We start from the raw sequence: 23,741 nt of genomic DNA on the forward strand, positions 1-23,741 counted from the left end.
AAGAGGAGCTGGTACCACTCCTGAAACTATTCCAAACAATCCAAAAAGAGGGAATCCTTACCAGATCATTTTATGAGACCAACATCATCCTGATACCAAAACCCGGCAGAGACTCAACAAAAAAAAGAAAACTTTAGGCCAATATCCATGATGAACATAGATGCAAAAATCTTCAATAAAATACTGCAGACCATTGCAATAGCACATCAAAAAGCTTATTCATCACAATCAGGTAGGCTTCATCCCAGGGATGCAAGGCTGGTTCAACATATGCAAGTCTATAAACGTAATTCACCACATAAACAGAACCAAAGAAAAAACCTCATGATTATCTAAATAGATGCAGAGAAGGCTTTTGACTAAATTCAACAGCACTTTATGTTAAAAACTTTCAGTAAACTAGGTATCGACGATTGTATCTCAAAATAATTAAAGCTATTTATGACAAACCCACAGCCAATATCATACTGAATGGGGAAAAACTGGAAGCATTCCTTTTGAAATCTGGCACTAGACAAGGATGCCCTCTCTCACCACTCCTATTCAGCATAGTGTTGGAAGTTCTAGCCAGAGCAATCAGGCAAGAAAAAGAAATAAAGCATATTCAGTCAGGAAAGAAGGAAGTCAAATTGTCTCTATTTGCTGATGATATGATTATATATTTAGAGGACTTCATTATCTCAGCCCCAAATCTCCTGAAACTGATAAGGAACTTCAGCAAAGTCTCAGGATATAAAATCATTGTGCAGAAATCACAAGCATTCCTATACACCAATAACAGACTTAAAGAAAGCCAAATCAAGAACAGACTGCCATTCACAATTGCTACAAAGACAATAAAATACCTGGGAATACAACTAACAGGATGTAAAGAACCTCTTCAAGGATAACTACAAACCACTGCTCAAGGAAATAAGAGAGGACCCAAACAGATGGAAAAACATTCCATGCTTATCATTAGGAAGAATCAATATTGTGAAAATGGCCATACTGCCCAAAGTAATTTATAGATTCAATGCTATCCCCATCAAGCTTCCTATGACCCTCTTCACAGAGCTGAAAAAAACCACTTAAACTTCATATGGAACCAAAAGAGAGCCTGCATAGCCAAGACGATCCTAAGCAAAAAGAATAAAGCTGGAGACATCACAATACCTGACTTCAAACTATACTACAAGACTACAGTAATCAAAACAGCATGGTACTGGTACCAAAACAGAGATATAGACCAATGGAACAGAACAGAGGCCTCAGAGGCAACCCCACACATCTACAACCATCTAATCTTTGACAGGCCTGACCAAAACAAGCAGTGGGGAGAGGATTCCCTGTTTAATAAATGGTGTTGGGAAAACTGGCTAGCCTTGTGCAGAAAGCAGAAACTGGACCTCTTCCTGACACCTTACACTAAAATTAACTCCAGATGGATTAAAGACTTAAACATAAGACCTAACACCATAAAAACCCTAGAAGAAAACCTAGGCAGAATCATTCAGGACATATGAATAGATATTTAAATTACTTAATTTATTCTGTTTCTGGGGAAGGAAAATTTTTTTAAATCTCTTTTGCCGTTTATATAAAACATTTGGGGTTGCATTTTCTTAAGCTAATATGAGGGAACTTCAAAAAGTTTGTGGAAAAATGGAATTAAGATAGAAATAAAGTATTCTTTTTTTCAACATAAGCTTTATCAAATTTAAGGCACTTCTTTTGTCAGCAGTGATACCAGTCATTTAGTCCATCCCTCAATAACTGAGGGGCCTGCAAATTTAACTACATAAATGCAGTCTTTTTTATATTGGTAACTGAAGAAAAATGGGTGCCATTTACAGAATTTAAAGATTCGTTAGTCTGTTTGAGTTGCTATGAAAGAATACCTGGGGTTGGGTAATTAGTTGGCTCACAGTTCTGCAGGCTGTAAAAGAAGTATGGCACCAACACCTGCTTCTGGTGAGGGCTTTGGGGAACTTCTGATTATAGCAGAAGGGGAAGAGGAGCTGGCATATCACTTAGTGAGAGAGGGAGTGAGAAAGAGAGAAGGTGCTACATTCTTTTAAACAACCAGCTTTTCTATGAACTGATAGAGCAAGAACTCATTCATTACTGTGGGGATGTACCAAGCCATTCATTAGGGATCTGCCCCGATGACCCAAATACCTTCCATTTAGCCCCACCTGTATTGTTGGAAAATAAATTTCAACATGAGATTTGGAGGGGACAGATACCAATCTATATGAATCAAAAAACATAAAGGAGTTAGAAGGAGCCAAATCAGGTCTATAAGGTGGACGCCTAATAATTTCCCATTGAAACTCTCAAAATGGCCATTGTTTGATGAACAGAATAAGCAGGGGCATTTATGTAGTGTAGGAGGAGTCTGATGAAACTTTCCTGGGTGTTTTTCTGCTAAAGCTTTGGCTAACTTTTTATGATTGTTCTTTGCCTCTCCAGAAAGTGAACAAGCAACTTGCCTTGAGCATTGCAAAAAATTGTCGCCGACTTTGCACATGACCAGTCTGTTTGTACTTTGACTGGACCACTTCTCCCTCTTGGTAGCCATTGCTGTGGTTGTGCTTTGTCTTCAGGATCACACCGGTAAAGCCATATTTCATCTCCTATCACAGTTCTTCAAATAAATGCTTCAGGATTGTGATCTCACTTACTATGAATTTCCATTGAAAGCTCTGTTCTTGTCTGCAGCAGATCTGGGTGCAGTGGTTTTGGCACTCATTGGATGGAAAGTTTGTGCAGCTTTAATTTTTCAGTCAGAATTGTGTAAACGGAACCAATTTTAAAAGAATTGTGGCATTTGCTGTTCCTGCTATTAACCATTGATTATCTTCAATTAGGGCATGAACTAGATGAATTTTTTTTCTCACAAATTGATATGGATGGTCTACCACTGTGGGCCTCTTGAACATTGTCTCATGCCTTCTTAACATGAGTTTTCTATTCGTAAACTATTGATATCTTTGGAATGTTTTCCTCACAAAGTTTTCATAACTCACAGTGATTTTACTTTTTTTCCATACAAGCTTTACCATAAATTTGATATTTGTTCTTGCTTCAGTTTCAGCAGAATTTATGTTGCTCTGATAGGGGCTCTTTCAAACTGCTGTATAATCCCTCTTAGTGCCTCAAGCTAGATCTTGTTCTGGTATGTTATGCCAAGTTAGTAAGAGTTTATTTTTCTACAAAAAAAAAATATTGAAGTTCGTGCATAGTTTTTTTATAATATGCATATTCCATGAACTTTTTGAAAATTCCTTGGCTATAACATAAATGCACATTTGTTTTAAGTAGATATAAAACAAAGGAAAATCCTTAAATTTTTGTTTCATACATGTAGTATCACTCCCTGGCTGAATTGGATTTAAAGAACATTTTAGTTCTTCTCTCCTTCCCTCCTAGTCTTCCTTTTCTTCCCCACCTCTTGCATTTTAGAATAGGAATGAAGTTGGCTCCCCAACCTAACTCAAAATGTGGTGCAGTATGGTATTGTTTGTGTGTTTCTCAAAGTGCCCTTAAGATGCTGCTAGTGAGAGGGTTTTGTGATTGTAGGAGACCGGAATATGCCACTTTGGCATAAAGGTTATTTTGAGCAGATTATTTTGAGAACCAGCAAACACAAGGTAATCTCTGAAAACAGCACAAGTTACTTTTTTGTAAGAGAAATGTGTACCTATAAAGGAAATGTCTCTTTGTAAGAGTGTCTCTCTCTTTCTGGGGAAGGGAAGGATGATACATTTTTAGGGTCATTTAGTTTCTTAATGAGATTTTTATTACAGGTAAGCACTGGATTATATTGATTTTTCAAAATGTAATGGATTATCATCCAACTCTTGTTCTTCTGGCTGCTTGGCAGTATACCACAGGTTGTCTGTTTAACTGTATTTTACCACCTGTCTTTTATTAGAACCCTTGTTTTTCACCTTCTTATACCCCATTTCCCCCTATCCTTTAGCCCAGGGATATCTAAGTTGGAGAGTGCTTTCATTTTCTTACCAAGAACTGAACTTCACTGCCTTCCCTCCCCCTGTGCCCACATTAAAGTATTGCATCCTAGGAAACAGAATTTTGGCTTGCTAGGAGTGTAGATATTCTTGGCAACTTTGATAAACTTACAGATTTTGAGATCTACAGGGAGTTATTTTTCCTATGGCCATTTTCTGTGGCCATATTTGTCAGGTTTTGGGTTCATTTTGTTTGTATATGAAACCACCCTAGGTTCAAGGTCAAGTGGCAGGCACCTTTTGCCCTGTGCCTTTCTCATCTTGCCTTGATTCTGCCCCGATCATGTTGGATTGGATGAATTTTGGTCTAGAGAATTCTGTTTCTTATTGAGGCATGAAACTATTTCACAGAAAAGAAAAGCAGGGGAGAGCTCTTTTTGCCCATGAAATGAGCTCTTTCCCTTAAGGATATATGGATATGTAAACTCCAAAACTAACTAGAGGCTCATTATAACTTTAGCCATCATTTGAAATTATTCTCAACTATTTTACCCAAGCAGCTAAACTTACTGGATGTCTAGATGTGCTAGAAACTGGTTGGGCTCTGGTGATAAAATAGTGAACAAAGAAGATGTTTTCCTTTCTTCTAGAGCTTACTGTCCAAACAGGCAAATATAAGGGAGTCTGGAAATACATTAGACAGTATCAGCCTTAACTGTGTATGTGTGCATTGTCTAGTGATGGGGGTAGTATAGGGAAAGCATCTTGGAGGAAGTTATATTTAAGCTGAGACTTAAGGAAGGAGGAATTAACCAGGGGAGAAAAGTTGAGAGTAGTGAAAGAATGTGACGTGGTTGGTGCCATTGTGTAAGGGTTTGATGCAATGTTGAACAACAGTGTGTGGGTGAGAAAATAACGGCATATGTGAAAATGAAATGAGAGAGAATGCGTATTTGAGCAAAGTTCAATTTGCCTACATTTTGGAGTGTGTAGGAGTTAGGGATTAAGTTCTGAGGCCAGAGAGGTAAGCAAGAAGCCAGATCAGTTCTCTTACAGGACATGTTAAGTAGTTGATCTTGAGATCAGAATGGAGAGCTAATTAAGTGCATTTATCAGGGCAGCAGCTGGAACAGATTTGCATTTTAGAAATATAAATCTGATGGGAAGAATTGACTGGAGGAGGGTGGGATTGGAAGTAAAGTGATTATTTAGGAAGCTGTTGCAGGGAAACAGGTGAGAGATTATGGTGATTAAATGTAAGGTAGAGGCTGGACACGGTGGCTCACACCAGTAATCCCAGCACTTTGGGAGGCCGAGGCGGTGAATTACCTGAGGTCGGGAGTTTGAGACCAGCCTGGCCAACATGGCAAAACCCTGTCTCTACTGAAGATACAAAAATTAGCCAGGCCCAGTGGCGTGCGCCTGTAATCACACCTACTCGGGAGGCTGACAGTGGAGCCGAGATCACACCACTACCCTCCAGCCTTGATGATAGAGCAAGACTCCATCTCACAAACGAACAAACAAAAAGGTAGGGTAGAGATAATGAAAGGATAGATAGTTAGGGTAGATTTTTAAGAGAGATTTCGGAGAAGACTTGGTGGGTTTTAATGATGGATTGTATGTGGTGGATAAAGGGGAGCAAGAATGACTTTCAGGTTTCTAGGCTGGGCCATGGAATGAATGGTGGCACTGTTTACTAAGATTTGGGAAGAAGAGTGGCTATAGAGTGGGCTGGGGAGAGTGAAGGGAGAGGAATTTAATTTTGAGCTGGACCTCCTAGAATGGTAGATTGTTAATACATAAATAAGTATTTTCCCTCAATTATTTGTTGTTGAATATCATTTTTGTCTAAAAATAACATGAATCATACATACCTAATAGAGGGGTAAAAAAGTCTGTTTGGTGCTAATCTCTGTGTGTTAATTCATTAAAATACATTATTATATAATCAATATAGTAATATATATTAAGATTCAATGTAAGCCTAATAATGTGAGAAACATAGTAAAAAGTCTTTGGTTTTTCTTTGCAGCCTGCTGTTCTGTTAATCTAATGCATGTGGTCCCAGAGATACATTATGAAATGTATTTAATAGTCATAATTGTAACTTTTATGCCATAGTGAAAGCATGTGTGATGACAAATCTATTTGAATTTCTAACAAAAGAAATTGAAATGGTGCTATTTTCAAAGCACCATTTATCCTGAGTGATAGTGATAGGCTATCACATACTCTCCTGTACTGTGATGCAGCATTCATTCTGGGCAGGAGCTTACTCATTCTCTCTGGTTAGATTTAAATCCATGACTCTGTGTAAACATCAGTCACATCACCCATTCTATGTCTTTCTGAGTTTGTTGTCTTTACTGTGGTTATCAACTGTTTACTTTGGAATGTTTACTTTTTAAGCACCAAGTTGAATTGTTTATATGTGTCTGTGTTTATGTGTTGAGGGATTAATCTTGCCATTAATATAAATCATGGGTGAGTATGCCTTAAAATAACTTTAAGTATCTTTTTTTCTTTTCTTTTTTTTTGCGACAGAGTTTCGCTCTTGTTACCCAGGCTGGAGTGCAATGGCGTGATCTTGGCTTACCGTAACCTCCGCCTCCTGAGTTCAAGCAATTCTCCTGCCTCAGCCTCCTGAGTAGCTGGGACTACAGGCATGCACCACCATGCCCAGCTAATTGTTGTATTTTTAGTAGAGACGGGGTTTCACCATGTTGACCAGGAGGGTCTCGATTTCTTGACCTAGTGATCCACCCACCTCAGCCTCCCAAAGTGCTAGAATTATAGGCATGAGCCACCACCGTGCCCAGCAAATATCTTTTTTTTAAAAAAAATAGGTGTAATATTTAAGTAAAATTTTATTTTACTTTAAGTTCTGGGATACATGCACGGAACATGCAGGTTTGTTACATAGGTATACATGTGCCCTGTGGTTTGCTGCACCTGTCAACCGATCACCTCGGTTTTGAGCCCTGCGTGCATTAGGTATTTGTCCTGATGCTCTCTCTGCCCTTACCTCCCACCCTCTGACAGGTCCCGGTGTGTGATGTTCCCCTCCCTGTGTCCATGTGTTCTTATTGTTCAACTGCCACTTATTAGTGAGAGCACTGTTTGGTTTTCTGTTCCTGTGTTACTTGCTGAGAATGGTAGTTTCCAGCTTCATCCATGTCCCTGCAAAGGACATGAACTAATTATTTTTTATGGCTGAATGGTATTGCCTAGGTTTTCTTCTAGGGTTTTTATGGTTTTAGGTTTTACATTTAAGTCTTTAATCCATCTTGAATTAATTTTTGTATAAGGTATAAGGTAGGGGTCCAGTTTCTGTTTTCTGCATATGGCTAGCCAGTTTTCCCAGCACCACTTATTAAATAGGGAATCCTTTCCCCATTGCTTGTTTTTGTCAGGTTTGTTGAAGAACAGATGGTTTTAGATGTGTGGTGTTATTACTGAAACTTCTGTTCAGTTCCATTGGTCTATATATCTGTTTTGGTACCAGTACCATGCTGATTTAGTTGCTTTATTTTTATAATTTATAGTCTTTGAAAATTAATATTGGGTTATTCTGGGTATATTGCCTGTGGGTTAGCCCTGCTCCACAAAGAGCAGTTAAAAAAAAAAAGCTTTTTGTCTAGAATAGTAATATCTGGAAATATGAAAGTGAGTGCTTATTCCTGGTTGCAGATTAATGTATTTATATGTTGGAATGGATTTAATTGTCTTTTTAAAGTAATTATAATGAAATGTTTTTTTTAAAGCCACAAATAGAGCTGTGTCAACTTTTTTTCTCTTATTGGAATAGTCTGAAAACTCATCTACCTATGTTTCTTAATTAAAAAGTAAAGTCTTAGGTTGCCTGAAGTTTGCCTTTGGGGATGCCAAAAATGTAAGGAACTCATTTTTACAGTGACAGAGTAGGAGTTTGACTACTTTCACATACTTTTTCCATTTTTGTTCAACTGTTATTTATGCTTGTCCCTATTAACATTCTTTATAGTAGATTATATTACTTTGCAAAGATGATTGTTTAATAGTAACACAATTAAAAAACAGTGAATCTCAGAGTGCTTGGGACACCATAAATATAAAACACAGCAGGGTTAAATGTAAAAGAAAAATATAGCATGCCACACTAAAAGAAAGTGGTATAACTTTTTAAATATGTAATAACATATATTTTGTGGCAAAAACTTTTGAGGTAAGACATACCATAATTGCAGAATGGTTAGATACAACATTTAAATTTTAATGTCCTATGAGTCTGTTCCTATTGTGCTTTTGGTTGTGGCCCTTTCTCATGTATCTGATTATTTCTGAGTTATTTCTAATTGAGTATTTAAAATGCAGTTATTTTTGAGTCCTAGGATGATATTCTCTTTCTCCAAAGAAGATGGACCTTTGTTTCTGGTATGTGTTCAGGCTAAAAGCACTAGCGGTCCCAGATCATCTCAGTCCAGTCAGGACTTCAGAGAATTTGAAGCTGGACTTTGTTCTAGGCCATCCTAGCTCCTGAGGTGTAGCCTTTAGGGGCCCAACTTGGCCAGCCCTAAATTTCCATTTTGCTTCTTTAGAAGATAAGGCTTAGCTCAGTCTGTTTCAAACTTTATTCAGCTTTTTATCATTTTAATATCACTGGGGTCAGATTCCAAAAATATTTTTATTGACAGTAATCAACTGCAGAAAGATACTTTATAAATACTTGTCTAAAAGCCTTAGTAATAACTAAATATGAAGCTGAATTGAATTACTTAATGAGTTCCATAGTGAGCAATATGACACTCATACTAAAACTGAGTAACTATAGGAACAAACCTTTGCTATCTGAAGTAACTCTACTGGTATATTTTCTAACATTTAAAAATTACTAATCTAGGCTGGGCATAGGGGCTCATGCCTGTAATCCCAGCACTTTGGGAGGCTGAGGTGGGCAGATCACCTGAGGTCAGGAGTTGGAGACCAGTCTGACCAACATAGCGAAACTCCATCTCTACTAAAAGTACAAAAATTAGCAGGCCTTGGGTGGCATGCGCCTATAATTCCAGCTACTCAGAAGACTGTGGCAGGAGAAGAGATCGAGACCATCCTGGTCGACATGGTGAAACCCCGTCTCTACTAAAAATACAAAAAATTATCTGGGCATGGTGGTGCACGCCTGTAATCCCAGCTACTCAGGAGGCTGAGGCAGGAGAATTGCCTGAACCCAGGAGGCGGAGGTTGTGGTGAGCCGAGATTGCGCCATTGCACTCCAGCCTGGGTAACAAGAGCGAAACTCTGTCTCAAAAAAAAAAAAAAAAAAGTCATCATGAGATTTATAGATGCTATCTTCAGTCTCACTCTCCCCATCACCCCAGCCTCACTAGAACACTTATACACTGTGGGCAGAATTGGTCTTCTAAAAATAAAAAATAAATAAATAAAAATAAAACTTAAAAATGACTAATCTTGGCCAGATGTGGTTGCTCATGCCTGTAACCTTAGCACTTTGGGAGGCAGAGGCAGTTGTGTCACCTAAGGTCTGGAGTTTGAGACCATGAGCCTGTCCAATATGGCAGAACCCCATCTCTACTAAAAATACAAAAATTAGCCCAGTGTGGTGGCAGACGCCTGTAGTCTCAGCTACTCAGGAGGCTAAGGCAGGAGAATTGCTTGAACCCAGGAAGTAGAGGTTGCAGTGAGCCAGTATGGTGCCACTGCGCTGTAGCCTGGGCAACAGAGCAAGACTGCCTAAAAAAAATAAATTAATAAAATAAAGACTGGGTGTGGTGGCTCATGCCTGTAATACCAGCATTTTGGGCAGCTGGGGCAGGCAGATCACGAGGTCAGGAGATTGAGACCATTTTGGCTAACCTAGTGAAACCCTGGCTCTACTAACAATACAAAAAATTAGCTGGGCGTGGTGGCATGTGCCTGTAGTCCCAGCTATTCAGGAGGCTGAGTTAGGAGAATCGCTTGAACCTAGGAGGCAGAGGTTGCAGTGAGCCAAGATGGCACCACTTCACTCCAGCCTGGGTGACAGAGCAAGACTCTGACTCAAAAAAACCTAAATAAGATAAAATAAAATGACTCATTTCATGGCCAGGTGCAGTGGCTCACAGCTGTAATCCAGCACTTTGGGAGGTTGAGGTGGGCAGATCATCTGAGGCCTGGAGTTTGAGACCAGCCTGGCCAACATGGTGAAATCTATTTCTACTAAAAATACAAAAATTAGCTGGGTGTGGCAGTGCATATCTGTCTATAGTCCCCGCTACTTTGGAGGTTGAGGCAAGAGAATCACTTGAGCCTGGGAGGCTGAGATTGCAGTGAGCCAAGATCATGCCACCACACTCCAGCCTGGGCAACAGGATGAGACTCTGGCTTAAAAATAAATAAATAAATAAAAATGGCTAATCTTGTAAACAAGTGGAAAGCTCTAAAAGGTGAATAGATAAAACTACAATCATAAGAATTGAACATATTTTTTTCAATAACAGAACATACTATGTATATTTTCATGCACATATTTTATATGTACATACATGACTTGAATGAACATTGCTTAATAAGCTTGACCTAATGAACATTTACTCAGTAACTGCAGAATTCACGTTAACTTCATTTGTGTGTGAAACACTTGCCAAAATTGGCCAGGGAATTAGTTTTAATGTATTTTAAAGGATTAGTCTTATAGAAGATAATATCTGGCCCCAGTAGAATTAAGCTTGCAATCCATAATAGAAAATGGGGAAGTCCCAAATGTTTGGCACAGGAGCAGTAACTTTTGTATGACATCACAATGAAATAATAATTTTTTAAAAAATCAATAAACAATAAATATCATTAAAGCTGAAAATTATTTTTATAGACTAATAAAACTGATAAATCTTTAGTGATAAGTTGATAAAGATAAAAGCAAAATATGTTACAAATATAGAAAAAGAAAAATAGCACATCACTATAGAACCCATAGCCATTAAAAAGATTACAGGAGAACGATCCAAGATGGCCGATCGCTAACATCCCAGGATTGCAGCTCTCAGGGAAGGTGCGGAGAACTAGAGGACGCCACACTTTCAGACAAATTCTGGTCGCTCACGGAGCAGAAGATCCCCCAGTGGTGGAAACACACGAGTCGCCAGCGCAACTCTCGTGGTCGGCGCAGCGGTTCCGCCGGCACCTAGGCGCTGCAGCACTCGGCGCAGAGTAAACAAGACCGGTTCCCCTTCTGACAGAGGTTTGGAGCCCAGGGAAGGCAGAGTCGCCTACTATGGAAACAAGAAGGAAGCCCGACAGGAGAATCCTGGGCAGAAAAGCACCATCAGTTTTAACGCTGCTGCTCTGGCCCTGGGAACTAACAACCTGGACGTCCACTCAAGAGACCTAATCTGAAAGTTGGTAATTTCAAAGACAGCAGGAGGATAAATTTACAATGACGGGAAGAAACCAGCGTAAAAAAGCTGAGAATACTCAAAGTCAGAACGCCTCTCCCTCTAAAGATGATCACAGTTCCACATCAACAATGGAACAAGGCTTGATGGAGAACGAGTGCCTCCTGATGACAGAATCACTCTTCAAGGAATGGATAATAACAAACTTAGGTGAGTTAAAAGAACATGTTGTAGCCCAACGTAAAGAAACTAGGAACTTTGAAAAAAGGTTTGATGAAATCCTATTGAGAATAGACAACTTAGAGAGGAGTATGAGTGAATTAATGGAACTGAAGAATACAATCCAGGAACTCCGAGAAGTATGCACAGGTTTAAACACTCGAATTGTTCAAGCAGAAGAAGGGATATCAGAGGTCAAAGTCCAACTTAATGAAATAAAACGTGAAGAAAAGATTAGAGAAAAAAGGATAAAAAGGAATGAGCAAAGTCTCCAAGAAATGTGGGACTATGTGAAAAGACCAAATTTACGTTTGATAGGTGTACCTGAATGCGACGGAGAGAATGAATCCAAGCTGGAAAATACCCTTCAGGATATTATTCAGGAAAATTTTCCTAAACTAGCAAAGCAGGTCAACATTCAACCCCAGGTAATACAGAGAACACCACAGAGATATTCCTCAAGAAGAGCAACCCCAAGGCACATAATCGTTAGATTCACCAGGGTTGAAACGAAGGAGAGGATACTAAGGGCAGCCAGAGAGAAAGGTCAGATAACCCACAAAGGCAAGCCTATCAGACTTACAGCAGATCTCTCGGCAGAAACTCTATAGGCCAGAAGAGAGTGGGGGCCAATATTCAACATCCTCAAAGAACAGAACCTTCAGCCCAGAATTTCATATCCAGCCAAACTAAGCTTCACAACTGAAGGAAAAATAAAATCTTTTATGAACAAGCAAGAACTCAGCAATTTTATTACCACCAGGCCTGCTTTACAAGAGCTTCTGAAAGAAGCATTACACACAGAAAGAAACAACCAGTATTAGCCTTTCTAAAAATACACCAAAAAGTAAAGAGCACCAACATAAAGAAGAATTTACACCAACGAATGGATAAAACAGCCAGTCAACATCAAATGGCAGTAACCCTAAATTTAAATTGACTGAATTCCCAATCAAAACACACAGCCAAAACCCAACAGCATGTTACATCCAGACCTGTTTCACATGCAAGGATACACAAAGACTCAAAGGGATGGAGAAAGATTTACCAACCAAATGGAGAGCAAAAATAAATAATAAATAAATAAAAAGCAGGAGTAGCAATTCTTGTATCGGATAAAATAGATTTTAAAGCAACAAAGGTATAGTGGTAAAAGGATCAATGCAACAACAAGAGCTAAGGATCCTAACACCCAGATAGGAGACTTAGATTCAATGAGACAGAAAATTAATAAGGATATCAAGGACTCGAACTCAGATCCAGAACAAGTAAACTTAATAAATATTTATAGAGCTCCCCACTTCAAATACACAAAATATACATTCTTGTCAATACCACATCACACCTACCCATTAGTTTAAATGAAACATTGATTGGCCATTATTAATACCCAATTTTTTTCAAAATAAAGCAATATTTCCATTTACTCTCCCTCTTTCTCTCCTCTTTCTTCCTCTCCTTTACTTACTTTTTTTTCTTTCCTTCTCTCAAAAAAAAAAGAAATCAACTTGTAAACCACTAGATCCAGGTTGGCAATGTCTCTTTCATTGCTTGATTTCCTTTCTTCCCTTCCCTACCTCCCTCCCTCCCTCCCCGCTTCCTCCCTTCCTTCCTTCCTTCATCCCTTCCTTCCTCCCTACCGTCCTTCTCCCTTCCTTCCTGCCTTCCTCCCCCCACCAAAAAAAAAAAAAAAAAAAAAAGATTACAAGATGATGTTATGTACAAGTTTATGCTCATATATTTCAAAATTTTGATGAAATGGACAAATTTTTACGTATCTAAACAGTGAAAAGCATCTTAATTCTATGACTGTTAATGAAATTGAATTCATAACAGGTAATGAAAGTAAATCTTTAAAAACCTTTTCACAAAGAAAATTTCAGCCCCAGGGAGTAGGGAGGGATTACTTAAATAGTACACCTAAATATTACTTAAATGTACCATAAGCAAAATGAACAAATTGTAATGTGTTAGGAATGAGAACTTCTGTTCATTCCAAGACATCCTTGAAAGAGTGAAAAGGCAAGCCACAGACTGAAAAGATATTTGGTATACATCTGATAAGGGAATCATGTCTAGAATATATAAAGAATTTCTACCAGTTGATTTCAAAATCCAGTATAAAAAAGGAGCAAAAGATTAGAACAGATGTTTCACAAAGAGGATACCCAGATAGTTAATAAACCTGAAAAAGCTCTCAACTGCATTAATCATCAAGGACATGCAAATTAAAACTGCAGTAAAATACTAACATATAGTTATTAGAATGGCTAAAATGTGAAAGACATCTTCAAGTGTTGGTGAGGATGTAGAACAACAAACTCATATACAGCTAGTGGAGTAGAAATTGGTACTGCTGCTTAGGAAAATTGTTTTGATATATTTTAAAATTGAATGAGTTAATAATGCTCTGTGTGTTTTTTTAAGATGGAGTCTTGGTCTTTTCCCAGGCTGGAGTGCAGTGGTGCAGTCCTGACTCACTGCAAACTACCACCTCCCAGGTTCAAGTGATTCTCCTGCCTCAGCCCCCAGTAGCTGGGATTATAGGTGCATGCCACCACACACAGCTAATTTTTGTATTTTTAGTAGAGACAGGGTTTCACCATGTTGAACAGGCTGGTGTCGAACTCCTGACCTCAGGCCTGCCTTGGCCTCCCAAAGTGCTAGGATTACAGGCTTGAGCCACCACACCCAGCTGATTAATACTCTTCGACCCAACACGTTTACTTTCGATATATATCTGACCAAAATACGTTCAGAAGAATGGCCACTGAGTTGTTATTTGCAGTAGCCCAAAACTCGAGACAACCCAAATAGCCGTTTATATTAGAATGGATTAACAAATTGTTTATTCATACAAAGGGATGCTATACAATGAAAAAGTACGAATTACTGCTATATACAACAACATAAAATCTCACAAACATGATGTTGACTGAAAGAAGTCAGATAGTAATATATATTCTTTGATTCTATTTATATCTAGATAAACCAGAAAAAACTAATCCTTCATTAGAGGTCAGGATAGTAGCTACTTGAAGGATGGAGGGTGTAGTGACAGGGTACATAAAGCAATTTCTGATAGTTTTTATCTAGGTTTTGGTTACATGGGTATGTTCATTTGGATAATTCAGTTGAAACTATATGCCTACTATATTTGTTACTGTTTATGTACCTTTAAGTGGATATCATATGTCAAGAAAGTTAGGAAAAAAAAAAAAACCTGTGTGGCTTACTGGAGAGAAGGTGGGGAATGGTAGACCATAAAATCAGGGGGGTAGAAAGGGACCAGATCATCAGCCATGTTAATATTTCAGTGTGATGGGAAGTCACTGGAGACTTTTGGGCAGGAGAATCACATGATATGTTTTACATTTTTAATAAGCATGCTTTGGTATGGAGATGATAGATTGTGGCAAGAATAGAAGCAAGAGACAACAGCCCAGGGAAGAGTGGATAAAGGCTTCACATAGGGTTGGAATGGTGTAGATGGTGAAAAGTGGCCCAGTCCAGGTTATATTTTGAAATTAGAGCTGTCAGAATAGTTCATAAATTACATTGTCGGGTAGGAAGGAAAGATGGTTAACGCTGAGATGTTTGGCCTGAGCAGCTGGCTGAATTGTGGTGCTGTTTACTGAGGTGAAGACAGAGAGAGGAGCATACTTAAAGAGAAATCAAGAGGTTTACTTTTGATGTGTGAAGATTGAGATACTTATTAGACATTCAAAATGAGATGTTAAATAGCTGAGTAGAGAAATTAGGGATGGGGAAATAATTTATTGGTGTTTTAGGTGGTGCTTAAAATCCTAGGGCTGGAAGAGATCTCCTAGGGAATGAATGTAGACAGGGCAGAATACATTGAAGTAGAGTGAAGTGGAATGAAAGGATGGCATCTAATTATTGTGACACATCAACACTTTGATATCAGGGAGAAGTGAAAGAGCAACTAATTAATTAGATTGTAAAACAGGAATGTATGGTGTCTCAAAGCCCAGTAAAGCTTTTCATAAAGTAGGAATGAGCAACTCTATCAGATATTACTGAGATAGTTAGTTAGTATTCAGTTAGGTGAAAAATGGGATTTGACTACTGAGTTTGATAGGTTTTGGGGAGAGTATTTGAGGAGAGCAGGAATTGGAATAAAGTATTACATTTGGAGAATGTATCTGTAAAAAATTAGCTAATACAATAAAACTTGAAGACTCTGGAGACTTCTTAGTTTAGCAAAGGAGTATCAGCTAAGATCAAGGGTCAAATAAAATGGAAGACAAAATTTCAGACATTAAGAGGTACTTCTTACAAGTAACCTATAATACATTCTTTGATGCAGGATAGAAAAATTAGTTACGAATCTGCCGTCAGGGTTTTACACCTCATTCGACATGGTTCGGCATATTCCTAGTATCTTCAAGGGAAGTGACTTGACTATTTCCAGACTTCATCTTTATGGAAAGGCTTTAAAATTGGCTCTTAATTATACTTATGTCAGTGGTCTCTTATTCTGTTTTTCATTAATAACTTTTTACTCAAAATTTGACGTCTTTTCTTTCATTCACTATTAACAGCCAATGCTGAAACAAAATATACTATGTAACATAAGATAAAGAATGGAATCAGTGAATCAGTTACCATGTATGGATCTGTAGCGTCTATGTGAAGTAATGTGAGCTTCTAAGTTTCTTTTTCCATAGAGTTCAGGAGGTAGAGAGGGCCCTCTGTAGAGAATTTGGTCTGTTTGATTGTTCTTTCGTAAAGGAATGAGGATTCCAGAAGATGTGATGGAAATGGCTAGCTAGTCAGGGACAGCAGTGTTAGGAGGTTGTGTTGGGAGGGAAAGCACAGAACAGTATTGCAGTGAATATATACTGGGGGTGAAAGGCTTATGTTGTGTGATGCTGATGACAGGATCTAGGTCTGGTCCTAACTAAAAATGTGGTGAAGAGACTTCAGTTGGAAAGAACAGAGACTCCCTAAAATAGATCCACAATAGAGAATGGGGCAGTTATTAGACAACTTCAGGGAACAAATGGGAGTCCAAAGACAAAAGCCTCAGCATAGCTTATCTTCCTGAAAATTGGGCTGCAGGTGTGGGCTTCAGGCAAATTCGTGTGTTTATATTTCTATCTCTGAATCTTTTTATGTATTTGTTTTGTCTTCCGTCTTGTACAGACCGCAGCATTCTCAGGGTTTTTTTTTCTCTACTGCATATCATTTCAGCTTTTATTTGGCTATCATGCCATCTTTAGCTCCAATGTCGGTTGACCTTTAAGCTTCACTGCCTGTCATTGACTGACAGTCGTGCACTGTATTTTAGTTTAAGTACCTAAGAGTAAGGAACCTTGTCTAATTCACCCCTGTGCCTTTACTTCCCAGGCCTCTGAATTCTGGTTAATCTCCATTGGCTGCCCTTGGGTTCGTTGCCTATCCCTAGTTCAGCCCCTGCTGGGGAAAAGAAAAAAAGTCTCTAGGCAGAGCAGATTCCCTTAGAGAAAAAACTGATTGAGCAGGCAGTCGCCTTCTCTAGTATGTCTTCCTTACTTTAGAAGTTTTATGATTGGCTGGATGAGATGGCTCACGCCTGTAATCCCGACACTTTATGAGGCCGAGGTGCCCACGTTGGGCAGATCACCGGAGGTCAGGAGTTCGAGACCAGCCTGGCCGACATGGTGAAACCTATCTCTACTAAAAATACAAAAATTAGCCGGGCACGGTGGTGGTGGGTGCCTGTAATCCCAACTACTCAAGAGGCTGAGGCAGGAGAATTGCTTGAACCTAGGAGGTGGAGGTTGCTGTGAGCCGAGATTGCACCACTGTACTCCAGCCTGGGTGACAGAGTGAGACTCCATTTCCAAAAATAAGTTTTATGATTAACTGAAATTGTAAAAGCTTAAAATTTTGGAGGAATGGTGCAAAGCTTGCATGGCTAGTGGAATGAGTGCAGGAAGAGTGATGGGAGATAAAGGCAAAGAAGTAGTCTAGGCCAGGTGATGTAGAGCCTTGCAGGCCATGGAATAGAGTGTGAATTTTATATATGTATAGTTGTATATATTCTTAAATATATATCAGATAAATATACACATTTGTTCAAATGTAAGAAATATATAGGGAAAAAATCTGTAGGTTACTTACTGAATTGCTAATAGCTATGTGTCTCTCTGGAGAAAGAGAATGACCGGACTAGGATGGGGGTGTGGTCAGACTTTACCTTTGTGTGTAGATGTTTAATAAAGGGGAATATAGTCATGTGATGTTTGTGGAATTCAAAGTTAATTGAAGGTAATGGGGACAGCCTATCTCCTGAAGCAGGTTCCTGTGGAGTATAAAGGTCGTTTACTTGCTTTGTAATATTGGTGAGTGTGTGAATTTGTTTTTTAACAATATGTTTAATCCCCCACCCCACCTTTTTTGCCTTTTTTTTTCCCTAGGGAGTTGGTATTTCAGTCCATGGGCAATTTCGAGTGGCTACAGAAAAGTGTCTTTTTGCCATGCCAGAAACAGCAATAGGTAAACAACCAATTTTTTAAAAATTACTTTTAGCATCATCTTTTTTTGATACATTTCAGAGTTTACTGTGGTTGAAGGAATTGATGGAATCTTGTGTGAGATACTATAGTGAAAAGATTTTTTAAAAATTAAATAGATACTTAGAAGTCTCTATTAGCTCAATTGTATCTGAAAACACAAAACAGAATATTAAAGGAGACATTAACACAGTATAAATAAAAGATAAACACTGTAGGTAAAAGATCATTAAGGGAATATGTTTTTGCCTTTAGATCTATGCAGTTTTGAGTTGTGATCAAAACTATCATGACAGTTTTCAGTTCATTTTTGTATATGGTGAGGGGTATGGATCATAAATATAAGTCAAAGTTTATTTTGTATATGAAAATACTATCACTCCAGTACCTAACTGTTGAAAGGGTATTGTTTTGCCACTGAATTGCCTGTGTAGCTTTGTTATAGTTGTCTATAAATGTTGATCATGGTGCCAACACCATGTTGTCTTGGTTACTGTTGCTAAATTTATAGTAAGTCTTAAAATCAGGTTGTGATAATGTTCCACCTTTGTTTTTTGTATCCCACCAAGTTGCTTTGGCTATATAGGTTCTTTATATTTCCACATGTATTTTAGAGTCACTTGTCAATTTCAACAAAAAAGCCTGCAGATGGAGTTAGGGAGAATTGACATCTTAACACTATCTAGTCTTTTTAGACCTGTGAGTAAGGTATATTTCTCCATTTGTATAAGTGGTCTTTAATTTCTCTCAGCATGGATTTTTAGTTTTCATTTTATAGGTCTTTTGTCAGATTTATTTATAAAAGTATTTCATATTGATGATGGTTTTGAAAAAACTTTCAGTTCTAATTGTTAATTACTAGGCTATAGAAATACCGTTGATTTTTTAAAATTTACGTTTTTCATGCAGGCTTACTAAACTCACTTATTAGTATTAGTTGCTTTAGAATAGAATTTGATTCTACTCTACTGGAATTCCTAAAGAGACAATTATGTCATATACAAGTAAGATCAGTTAGACTTTTTCCTTTCTAATCTGGATACCTTTTATTTCTTTCTCTCGCTCTGTTGCATAGAATAGAACTTCCAATACAATGTTGGATAGAAGTGGTGAGAGTGAACACTGGAATTCCTAAAGAGACAATTATGTCATTTACAAGTAAGATCAGTTAGACTTTTTCCTTTCTAATCTGGATACCTTTTCTTTCTTTCTCTTGCTCTATTGCATAGAATAGAACTTTCAATACAGTGTTGGATAGAAGTGGTGAGAGAGAACATTTTTTCCTTGTTTCTGATTTTAGGGGAAAGCATTTAGTCTTTTACCAATTAATTTTGATGTTAAGGGATATATTTTTCATTTAAGATCAGGAACAAGACAGTGATGCCCACTCTTATCATGTCTGTTTAATACTGTATTGAAAGTTCTTGTCAGATCAGTTAGGCAAGAGAAAGAAATAAAAGGCATCCAAACAGGAAAAGCAGAGGTAAAACTGTCACTGCTGATGACATACTGTCTTGTTCCTGATCTTAAAGGAAAAATATATCCCTTAACATCAAAATATACATATGTGTGTGTGTATATATATATATATATATATAGAGAGAGAGAGAGAGAGAGAGAAAACTCTAACAGCCCCAGCAAAAACTGTTTGAACAAATAAATACAGTAAAGCTGTAGGATATAAAGCCAACACATAAAAACAATAGCATTTCTATACACTAACAATAAACTATTTGAAAAATAAACAATTTCATTTACAAAAGTATCAAAAAGGGTAAAATACTTAGAAATAAATTTAACCAAGGAGGTAAAATCTGTATGGCAAAACCCTATCTCTACAAAAATAACAAAATGTAGCTGGGTGTGGTGGTGTGTACCTTTGGTCCCAGCTACTCAGGAGGCAGAGGTTAGAGGATGGCTTGAGCCTGGGAAGCAGAAGCTGCACTGAGCTGAGATCATACCACTGTACTCGAGCCTGAGCAATACAGCCAGACCATGTCACTAAAAAAAAAAAAAAAAAAAAAAAAAATAGAAATTTGTAGATTTCTGAGAAAACAATTAGAGTGAAGAGGCAACCCATTTCAGTCTCTGCTCATTACCTAGTTCTCAAGTCAGTTCTACATTTTCAGGTGTCTTGATAGCAATGACCTACTTCTCTGGTACCAATTTTCTGTATTAGTCCTTACATTGCTATAAAGAACTACCTGAGACTGGGTAATTTATTTAAAAAAGAGGTTTAATTGGCTCACAGCTCCACAGGCTGTACAGGAAGCATGACTAGGGAGGCCTCAGGAAACTTACACTCATGGGGGAAGATGAAGGGGAAGCAAGTGTATCTTCATATGGCCAGTGGGAGACAGAAGTGGGATGTGCTATGCACTTTAAAACAACCAGATGAGAACAAGGGGGAAATTTGTCCCTCTGACCCAGTCACCCCCCACACCAGGCCCCTTATCCAACACTGGGGATTACAATTCAACATGAGATTTGAGTGGGGACACAGAGCCAAACCGTATCAGGGCCTTTCAAGGAATTTGTTAATTTGTTAATTTTTTGTATGTATCTACTGAAGTTCACATGTTGGAAACTTAATTCCCAATTCAGTGTTGTGAGTTGGAACCTGTAATAGGTGAGTGGGTTATGAGGGCTCTGCCCTCATGAATGGATCAATGCCATTATCTTGGGAATGGGTTAGTTATTGCAGGTTGGTTCCTGATACAGGGATGCCTTCAGCCCCCTTTCCTCTTGCTCTGTTATCCTGTCTCACTCTTGCCATGGGTTGATGCAGCAAGAATGCCCTCATGTGATGTTGGCACCTTAATATTGGACTTCTGAGCCTCCAGAACTGTGAAAAATAATTTCTTTTTCTAAATTACTCCAGTTTGTGGTATTCTGTCATAACAACACAAAGTGGACTAAGACAATTATATTCCCTTATTATCTTTTTAGTATCTGTAGACTCTGTAGTGATTTCTGGCTCTCTTATTCTTGATATTGATCATTGTGTCTTCTCTTTTTTTCCCTGAACAATCTAGTTAGAGGTTTATTCTATTGATCTTAAAAAAACAGATTTTTGTTTTCATTTATTTTCTGTTTTGCTGATTTCTGCTCCAGTATTTATTCCTCCTTTTTTCTGCTTATTTTAGATTTTGTTTGCTCTTCTTTGTCTAATTTCCTCAGGTGAAACCTGAGCTGACTTGGGTATGGAATTTGACTCTACTCTGTTTTTTAATTTCAGTAATTTAAAGATGTTACTACACTATCTTCTCATTTATGTTGTTTCCTGTGAAATGTGTCCTCTCATCCTGATTTTTGTTCCTCTGTGTCTTTTTATTTTCTCTGGCTGCTCTTAAGATTTTCTCTTGATCACATGTTTCAAGCCATTTGATTATGATGTGCTTTGGTGGTTTTCATATTTCTAATGCTTGTGGTGGTTGAGCTATTTAGGTTTATAATTTCTATCAAATTTGGAAAAATTTTTGCCATTATTTCTACAAATATTTTTCTTTCATCCATTCCATTTTCAGGAATTCTAGTTATATTTCTATAAGGCTCACTTACGTTTCATTTATTTAAATTTTTTTCTCTGTCTTTCATTTTAGATAGTTTCTGTTCCTCTGTCTTTATTAATCTTTTCTTCTACAAGATCTAATCTGCCCTTAATCTCATCCATGTATCTTTCAGCTTATACATTCATTCCAGTTTTCATCTCTGGAAGTATGATTTGGTTCTTCTTTTAAAAAGGGAAATCTTTGTCTTGATTTAACTTGTTGAACACATAGGTTATGTTTATGGTAACTGTTAATGTTTTCATCTGCTAGTTCTTACATTTATGTTCTTTTTTAAAATCACCTCATTATGGTTACTATTTTCCTGCATCTCTAGATAGCTGATAATTTATTATTGAATTTTACATATTGTAAACTTTACTTTATTGGGTACTAGATATTTTTGTGTTCTTTTAAATATTTTTGAGATTTATTCTGATATTAATTTAAATTCCTGGGAAACATCTTAATATTTTCAAGCATTATAAGATTATTTATTTTCTTACAGGATTGGAGCAGCACTATAACTGGGGCTAATTATTTCCCACTACTGGGGCAAGATCTGACTTTGTATTCTGCGCAGTGCCACATGACATCAATCATGAGTTTTTCTAGTCCAGTTGGTGGGGAACATGACGTTTTCAGTCCTGTGTGGGTTCCCAGTACTGTTCTCTATAATCATTTTCTGTGGTTCTTTCCTTAATCTCATGTAGTGATACAATTAGGCATTGTGTTCTCACCCAAATCTCGTCTTGAATTATAATCCCCATGTGTCCAGGGAGAGATCTGGTAGGAAGTGATTGGTTCATGGGCAGTTTCTCCCATGCTGTTCTCATGATAGTGAGTTCTTATGAGATCTGATGGCTTTATAAGGGGCTCTTCCCACTTTGCTCCTCCCGCTTTTCTCTCTTGCTGCCTTGTGAGAAGGTCCAAGCTTGCTTTGCCTTCTGCCATGATATTAAGTTTCCTGAGGCCTCCTAAGCCATGTGAAACTGTGAGTCAATTAAACCTCTCTCCTGTATAAATTACCCAGCCTCTGTCAGTGTGAAAACTTGACTAATCATGTAGTTTCTTTACATACACACGCATACACACACACACACACACACACACACACACACACACACACACACATTGTCCATTCCTAAGCTAAGTACTTAAAAGAGACAACTTGCAGATCTCCAGAGCTTTCTCTGCAGCTCTATCTGCTCTGGTACTCTGTTCTGGGAATTCTAGCTGTCTTGGTTTTCCTGGACCCTTAGCTTCATCTTCTCAAATGAGGGGCTGTGCTGGGTATGAAGCTGGAGCTATTCTAGGGTTTACCTTGCTTGTTTTCTGATACTCAGAGACCACTTTTCTTTATTCCTTGATGTTCAGTGTGTTGAAAACACGATTGATCCATATATTGTGTCTGTTTTTATAGTTGTTTCATATAGGGGGACAGGTCTGGTTCCTGTTATACTATTTAATCCAACGTGTAAGTCTCCCAGATGGCTACTTTAAATTGGATGATGAAAGATGCTCTCAGTGGGGTTGTCCTTTAAGCTGAGATTTGAATGACAAGGAAGTGTCAGCTACATTAAGAACTGAGAGCAGAATACTGTGGCATTGAGAAAAGTTAGTTCAAGACCCTTAGATAAGAAGGAACTTGGGCTGTTCAAGGAACCAAATGGAGGCATCTGTGTCTGGATTAAGGGCAGGAGTGATGTAACATGTTCTTGAAAGGGTACATGGGGGCCTCTGGTGAAGAGTTAAGATTTAAACCTAAATATGGGAAGTTGTGAAAGAGTGTAAAGCGGAAATGGCATTAAGTATAGTTTGTATTTATATTTTAATAGCATGATTCTGGCTGCTTTGAGGATAATGGATTGTAGGGGTAGCAGAGTAGAAGCAGTGAGATTGCATAAGAGGTTATTACATTACTTGGTGGCTTAAACAGCAAAAAAATTTTTTTCTCACTGTTCGGAAGACTGAAAGGCTGAGATCAAGGTGTCAGCAGATGGTTCTCTTGAGCCCTCTGATGGCTGCCTTCTTGCTCTGTCCTCATATGGCCGTTTCTCTGTTCATATGCATCCCTGGTGTCCCTTCCTTCTCTTTTTTTTTTTTTTTTGAGATGGAATTTCG

General features: G+C 38.0%; 1 protein-coding gene across 8 annotated transcripts in view; it reads left to right on the forward strand.

Moving 5' to 3' along the window:
• The window catches only part of HIBCH (3-hydroxyisobutyryl-CoA hydrolase), a 146,333-nt gene that overhangs the window by 80,582 nt on the left and 42,010 nt on the right, over positions 1 to 23,741 (forward strand). For 7 of the 8 annotated variants that reach the window (XR_013518842.1, XR_013518841.1, XR_013518843.1 and 4 more), the window contains exon 7: positions 17,974 to 18,052. Coding sequence is in view for 5 of the 8 variants with exons in the window: in XM_078327082.1 (XP_078183208.1) it covers positions 17,974 to 18,052 (79 nt within the window). In the remaining 3 variants the exon portion in view is untranslated. Of the gene's footprint in view, positions 1 to 17,973; positions 18,053 to 19,149; positions 19,228 to 23,741 lie in introns of all 8 variants that reach the window. The other variant, XM_054257351.2, reaches the window with a different exon arrangement.

This window comes from Callithrix jacchus, chromosome 6 (genome assembly GCF_049354715.1).
Source record: "Callithrix jacchus isolate 240 chromosome 6, calJac240_pri, whole genome shotgun sequence".
Taxonomy (NCBI): domain Eukaryota; kingdom Metazoa; phylum Chordata; class Mammalia; order Primates; family Cebidae; genus Callithrix; species Callithrix jacchus.